Source organism: Danio rerio, chromosome 6 (assembly GCF_049306965.1).
Source record: "Danio rerio strain Tuebingen ecotype United States chromosome 6, GRCz12tu, whole genome shotgun sequence".
In the NCBI taxonomy this organism is placed as follows: domain Eukaryota; kingdom Metazoa; phylum Chordata; class Actinopteri; order Cypriniformes; family Danionidae; genus Danio; species Danio rerio.
In genome coordinates this window covers 62570001-62578554 of record NC_133181.1, presented here as the reverse complement: position 1 = coordinate 62578554, position 8554 = coordinate 62570001, and the positions used below count along the sequence as shown (strand labels likewise).

The window sequence follows — 8554 nt, the reverse complement described above, 5'->3', positions numbered from 1 at the left end:
TGTATTCAGATGTGCTGTGCATTATGGGATGGAGACAAGTTTGTTGTTTTTAGAGAAATGTAGGTCGTCATGGGTCCTAAAATCTGTACCTCACTTTATATTAGCAACTGTCGGATGGATACAAGTTATATCTGAGTCAGAAATCAGCTTTTCAGATCCAAGTGGACCTCTAATTTGCTTTAAATAGTCTTTGTTTTAATTCCAGGAGTGGTCATGGAATGCAGTTTAATGAGTTTGAGTGAGTGAGTGAGTGATTCTGAAGGTTGCAGTTTGGCTTGTTTTAAATGGGAATCAGTAGCTGTGTTTCCATCCAAAAATGTTAATTAAATTCATATGCAAAACTTCTGTAAAACTTTTATGAATAAAGCAACGTTTCCAGTCAATGAGAAACAAAAGAGCACAGAAATACAGGAGGATGGAAGCAGAGCTGTAAAGGTGTGAAAAGGAAACACAAAAGCTGAACACATGATACAATGCAAAAATATAGTGTGAGCGAATGTATCAATGTGTCTAAGTATAATGATAGAGTGTATCAATGCAGTATGATAGAGTACATCAGAATACATCACGATACAATGTATCAATGTACCAGTGTAGAGTAGAATGCATCAGTGTATCATGATACAATGTATCATGTATCATGTGAATGTATCAATGTGTCCATGTATAATGATACAATGTATTAGTGTAGTATGATAGAGTACATCAGAATACATCACGATACAATGTATCAATGTATCGATGCAGTTTGATACAATGTCTCAGTGTACATGATTGACCCATCATTGATATAATGTATCATTTCTGCTCTTGGATCAGGCCACAGGACTGAACTGCAGATGTGAAATCATCCCAAAGGTCATTGCACACTGCAGAATCTGAACTTTTCGCACGTTAAAAATAAGTTTCAGTGCCCTCCACAATTATTGGCATCCCTGTGTAAGATGTGTTAAAAGCAGTCAAATAAAATCAACATCACACATTTGCGTGAGAAGAACAAACACATCTTGAATGACTTGATTTAACCCCAAATGGTTTCACATTTTCATCAGACTACACGGCGAATTTTGATGGAAAAATATGAGAAGAACAAAAAAAAAAAAAAAAAACACAAAAGTTTTGGATTTGAACTGACATTTATTTTCAATCCTGACTTGACATGTGCATATAACCTCAATTTCTTTCACTAAAGGTGCGTTTATTTTATTTAAACTTTTCTTTAATGTATTTTAACTACATATTATCGACTGTCTGATGGATACAAGTTAAATCTGAGTCAGACTTCAGATTTTCAGACGTCTAATTTGGTGTAATTAATCTTTAACCTTTTAAAGTTTAAGTTGCCATAATAATTTTCTGTGCATTAATTCTGACCATTCCAAAAGCAGATTAGCAAAGAAATGTGAGTGTGAACAACAAATGCATCATGATTGACTCGTTTTAACCCTGATTAACTGATTTGAGGGTGAGGCAGTGGCGCAGTAGGTAGTGCTGTCGCCTCACAGCAAGAAGGTCGCTGGTTTAAACCTTGGTTCAGTTGGCGTTTCTGTGTGGAGTTTGCATGTTCTCCCTGCCGTGAATGGGGGTTTCCCCCACAGTCCAAAGACATGCGCTATGGGGGAATTGGGTAGGCTAAATTGAAGGAAGTGTATGAGTGTGTGTGTGAATGTGTGTGTGGATGTTTCCCAGAGATGTGTTGCGGCTGGATGGGCATCCGCTGTGTAAAAAAAAACTTGCTGTATAAGTTGGTGGTTCATTCCGCTGTGGTGACCCCGGATTAATAAAGGGACTAAGCCTACAAGAAAATGAATGAATGAATAACTGATTTGCAGTTTATTAAACATTGCACTTTATTGAACTTTTTTCCACACGTCAGTGGATCCGTGAAGAGCTCTAGTTTGGTCTAAATAATCTTTAATCTTTGTTTAAATTCTAGGATTTGCCATTCAATTTATTTGCTCATTAATTATGACCAATCGAGAAGACCAACAATCGAGAAGAACAGTGCATCATAAATGGCTTTATTCATGCCCATATTGTTTTGCATTTTATGTATTACAGATCAACAAATATGCATTAGGCTCAGTGTGTTTACTGTCGAAAAAAAATGCACTAAAATTTTAGATTTTATGTGCAAAGACCTTTACAGTTCAACAGACACGTCTATAAATCAACAGACTCGATCCTTCTATACACGAATAAGGAAATACTTGATTTATTCCCGAATTGTTTTGCTATTTATTTGTGACAGATGCACTAATCTGACTTCAAGGAGAAATTTTACTTCAAACAAATACACGATTTGTTTTTACTTTATTGGACATTTCATTTTCAGACGTCATGGACCCATGAAGAGCTGTAATTTAGTCTAAGTAATCTTCAACCTTTGTTTTAATTCCAGGAGTTGCCATTTAATCTTTCTGCACATTAATTTTGACCATTTGAGAAGACCATTGTCACAAATTGGACATTTCAAGAGTTGACACTTAGCTGATAATCAATAAAGCCTAATTGGCATGCTGTCCCGGGAGAGAGCCCTGAGCTCATAATATCCACAAGCCCAAGGCTCCCTCCAGTTAGAAGGGCGAGAGAGGAGTTGGAGCAGGTAGGTCTCGAGAACTCCCCTGCTTGTCTCCTTGGGAGAAGTGTAAACTAAAGTTCTCTTGGGTGATAATTTGGTTTAGTTGTTGGCCATGGTGTGTTGTTTTGGATGGTGGGAGGAAAGTGGGGAACCCGGGGGAAACCCACGCGTATAAGGGGAGAACGTGGAAACTCGGCTCAGAAATGTCAACCGGCCTGATAGGAGGTTGGACCAGCAGTGTTCTTGCTGTGAGGCAACAGTGCTAGCCACTGGTCCACCGTGTCCACCTATCAGAAAAAAGGGTGGAAAGTAGGAGTGGAAGCTTCAAGATGAAGATAACTGGAGTGAAAAACTCTGGTTATTTATATTGCTTCCGTAATCATCTAATAGGGCAGATTACGGAGCTAATGATGTGCCAGATGTGTTGATCATAAGCACGTGATCCTCTCGAAATTAGTTTATAAATAAACCACACTTATTTTTCAGACCTCAGTGGACCCATGAAGACCTCTCATTAGGTCTAATTGACCTGTAATCTTTGTTTTAACTCCAGCAGTTGCCGTGAAATGTTTCTGCAGATTAATTCTGACCAATCGAGAAGACCGAATGAGAACAAACGCATCATGAATGACTTGATTCATCCCCGAATATGCATCAGATGGAATAAAGTATGGAGAAAAGAAAAATGCAGGAAAATTTCAGACTTGAATGCGCAAAGACCTCAGCAGTCCAACAGACAGGAACAGACGAGGCGATAAATCCACAGACTCCATCCTGCTATATACACACGAATCAAGGACTCAGCCGAAGTACGGGTGTTCGCTCTGAAAGTTGTAGTCCGGGCAGACCTTCTGCACCAGCTTATAATCGATGCTGAAGAAGGAGATGAAGATGCAGATGACTTTAAAGGGTTTTGCGCAGAGCCAGGACGAGTGTGACTGTGTGTTCTCCGTGAAGCAGGTCTGCGACGGGTCGTACAGGCAGGGCTTGGGCTTTTTGGAGCGGTCCGTCTTCTCGTACTCCACACGGCAGTTAAAGGTCTTGATGTCCTTGGGGTCGATGGTGGATTGTTGCGGCGGGTGGAACTGGATCTCAGGATGCATGGGGTTTTGAATTTCGAACTCTACGATTTTGGTGGGCGGGACGATGCTGACCGAAACGTTCCCCAGACTGGACGAGTTGTGCCGGAAGTAAACGGTGAACGTCCCGTTGATGTGGTCCACGATCTTCCCGGTCACCAGGAGGCTGAATTTGAGCGTCTTGACGTTGAAGTAGAAGTCGCCCCAGCCGAAGATCTTCTTGGTCTTCATGGAGGTCTTGAGGGTGGGCTTGCGTTTGGGCCGGTAGCCGCTCTGGTCCGGCAGGTGCGTCTGGTTGCGTGCCCACTCGTACGGGTTGTGGAAGCTGAAGCCGGGTGGTGGTGGTTTGGGCTTGTGGTCGACAGGGGGGAATATTCGGGAGGTGTGTGTGGGGGGCTTCAGTCCGCCGTACGGGACGCTCTTGAAAACGCTACCTGTTGATCCCGGATCCACATAATCTAGAGACCGACCCACCTGCTTCTCCAGACCGTCAACCTGGAACACAGACACACACACACACGCACACACGCACACACATATATATATATAGGCAGGCAGACACACACATATAGGCAAGCACACATACACAAGCACAAATATAGGCAGGCAGACAGACACACACATATAGACACAAACATATAGGCAGGCAGACACACACACACATATAGACACACACATATAGACACACATATAGGCAGGCAGACAGACACACACATATGGACACACATATAGGCAGGCAGACACACACACACATATAGACACACACATATAGACACACATATAGGCAGGCAGACAGACACACACATATATGGACACACATATAGGCAGGCAGACACACACACACATATAGACAAATATATAGGCAGGCAGACAGACACACACATATAGACACACATATAGGCAGGCAGACACACACACACATATAGACACACATATAGGCAGGCAGACAGACAGACACACACATATAGACACACATATAGGCAGGCAGACACACACACACACATATAGACACACATATAGGCAGGCAGACAGACACACACATATAGACACACATATAGGCAGGCAGACACACACACACATATAGGCAGGCAGACAGACACACACATATAGACACACATATAGGCAGGCAGACACACACACACATATAGGCAGGCAGACAGACACACACATATAGACACACATACAGGCAGGCAGACACACACACACATATAGGCAGGCAGACAGACACACACAAATAGACACACGTATAGACAGGCAGACAGACACACACATATAGACACACATATAGGCAGGCAGACACACACACACATATAGGCAGGCAGACAGACACACACATATAGACATACATATAGGCAGGCAGACACACACACACATATAGGCAGGCAGACAGACACACACAAATAGACACACGTATAGGCAGGCAGACAGACACACACATATAGACACATACATATAGACACACACATATAGGTAGGCAGACAGACACACACATATAGGCAGGCAGACAGACACACACATAGACACACACATATAGGCAGGCAGACAGACACACATATATAGACACACACATATAGACACACATATAGGCAGGCAGACACACACACACACATATATAGACACATTTAGGCAGGCAGGCAGGCGGGCATACACATACACACACACATATAGGTAAATAGACAGACACACACACATACACACACAATTACAGACACAAACACACAAGTTTAGACAGGCAGACACACACACACATGCACACACACATTTAGGCAGGCAGACAGACACACACACACACACATATAGGCAGACAGACAGAAAGACAGACACACACATAGGCAGACGGACAAACACACACACACACACACACACACACACACACACACACACACAGAAAGAAAGAAAGAAAGAGAGAGAGAGCGTGATTAGTCTTGAAGAGGAGCATCATCATCAGACAGTGGAACAGTCAAACACAGGAGATGTGGAGCTCTCAGCTTTAGTCCAGCTCAACAATAACACAGCAGAGTATAGACATATTTCATCAGTTACTGATCATCTGAAGTACAGTAATGAACACACACACACACACACACACACACACACACACACACACACACACACACACACACACACACACACTCATCAAACTCTATTCAGTTCTGCACATGTTCTGCTAGAATGAGGAATGATTATCAATAATCAATAAACACTTCATTCCTGTGATCAAAGTGAACGCGAGACACATCATCAATAACACCACAGATGATACAAACACTTTACACACACATATACACACACAAACACACACACACATTTGTTTTTGTAAATTGTGGGGACATTACATAGGTTTCTGTTAGGAGATCACTGTTTATCCGTAATTCGTATGGATCACAACTCACGGTTCGGAACACACGTGACCCGCGGATTAATACAATTTTTTTTACTTGTAAATTAATTCCAAATTTATAAAGTCACAATAAAAGAGTTGAATTTTCAACATCAGAAGTGGACAAAGCAGAGATCAACATCCCATAATGCAATTCACCACCGCAAATAAACACAAAATGCACAAACTCTTCAATCATTCGCCATTTTCCCTCAGCTTAGTCCCTTATTTATCAGAGGTCTCCACAGCAGAATGAACCGCCAACTATTCCAGCATATGTTTTACACAGTGGATGCCCTTCCAGCTGCAACCCAGTACTGGGAAGACACCCATACACACTCATACACTACGGCCAGTGTAGTTGATCAGTTCCCCTATAGCGCATGTGTTTGGACTGTGGGGGAAACCGGAGCACCCGGAGGAAACCCACGCCAACACGGGGAGAACATGCAAACTCCACACAGAAACACCAACTGACCCAGCCGAGACTCGAACTATGGCTCTTCTTGTTGTGAGGTGACAGTGCTAACCACTGGGCTACCATGCTGCCAGAAATGGTATTGCTACACTTTTGGATATTTGGTCCTCACAATGTCCTGAATACCAGGACCACACACACACACACACACACACACACACACACACACACACACACACACACACACACACTGTTAACTACATTCATCACAGCTCTGCTAATGTCCTCCATCAGTAAATTAATTCAGCTGTGTGTGTCTGCAGGATCAAGCTGATCAGAGTCATTGATTAGTGCTGTATGAGTGAGGGATTATTGATCGCTGACAGTATGGATTAAAAACAGCTGATGATGGATGTGCATCGAGCGCTTGATGACTGCAAGAGCTTTTCTACACTCGTTTCTCACCGCAGATCTGATCAACAGAGACATGCAGATTATTGAGAGGTTACTGTATCGGAAAAATGAGCAAACAACAAGATACAAGCAGAAAGAGCACAGTAAATAACAAGGAAACACTGTACCTTACTGTAAAAGCTATAGGGTACAATAAGCAGTGTGTTCACGATTTACATCACATAAAAAACTTAATATAACATAAAAAAAATAATATATATAATATAGTATAAATACACACACACACACACACACACACACACACACACACACACACACACACACACACACATATATATATATATATATATATATATATATATATATATATATATATATATATATATATATATATATATATATATATACATACATATACATATACATATATATACAGATGTAAATCGTGAACAGTCACTCACTCATATATATTAGATATAAAAGTAAATAAAATAAAGTAAAATAAAATAAAATAATTAACCAACAAAGCAAAAAACACAGCAATTCACCACCACAAAATAAACAAAAACGCTGTATTGTACTGTAAAAACCACAGGGTAAAATGCAAAATTAAAACTTTATAATATTTGTAGTTATCTCTTTTAAATAAATAAATAAACAAACAGACAAATAAATAAATAAATAGGTAGCTATGGAAATAAATGAAATACAATTAATTAAAATCTAATTATAAGATAAGATCTAATCCAAAAATACCCAATATTTTAGTCATGATTTCGGTTTTGTTAAACCAGTAAACTAACTAACTAACTAACTAACTAACTAACTAACTAACTAACTAACTAACCTAATTCATTCATTCATTCATTCATTAATAGCTATGCAAGTAAACAAGCAAGCAAGCAAATAATTAAACAAATAAATGAACAAATAAACAAACAAATAAACAAGCAAACAAACAAACAAACAAATAAATAAATACAAAAACAAGCATCTCGGTTGGAACTGGTCCTCCTTATTGTTAATCAAGTGAAATAAATAAATAAATAAATATGCAAGTAAATACAATAAAGAAAAAAAATCAATAAACAACAACAAGCAAAAAGCACAGCAATTCACCCACACAAATAGCAAAAAAACACAGTATTTTACTGTAGCTGTTTTCTTCATTTGTTTTTTGCTAATTATTAATCATTAAACTAATCATTTAACTAATTATGCATGAAATTAAATAAATGAATAACTAAATAATTAGGTAATGAGAAATAAATCATAATCATGCAAAAACCATCTTTATTACTTTTCGGTCTACAACTGTTTTGTTTTGACATTTAATATTTTGCAGTAATGTGGTCTGCGTATGCCACTGTGGAATTTATGCAATTTTGTATGATTGTAAATAATAATGAGTTTGAGTAATGAGAATCGTCATTGACAAACAAACTCTATTCTCCTTCAGCAATACATCATATTGAATAACATTTAATATGAACATTAACAACAACAACAGTAAAAATAATAATAATAATAATAATAATAATAATAATAATTATTATTATTATTGTAAATATAATAATTATAACAATAATAATATGCATTATATAAAAACTCAATGATGATTAAACAGCAATGCTAAAATGACTTTGAGGTGCAGATATAAGAGTGAGCTTATAAAATAAGTA

General features: G+C 39.1%; 1 protein-coding gene across 1 annotated transcript in view; it reads right to left on the bottom strand.

Moving 5' to 3' along the window:
• Positions 1-2000: 2000 nt before the first annotated feature.
• The window catches only part of nxph4 (neurexophilin 4), a 95730-nt gene continuing 89176 nt past the window's right edge, over positions 2001-8554 (bottom strand). Inside the window, exon 2 of the mRNA XM_009302772.5 lies at positions 2001-4155. Coding sequence (XP_009301047.3) covers positions 3382-4155 — 774 coding nt within the window. The 3' untranslated portion in view covers positions 2001-3381. The remainder of the gene's footprint in view (positions 4156-8554) is intronic.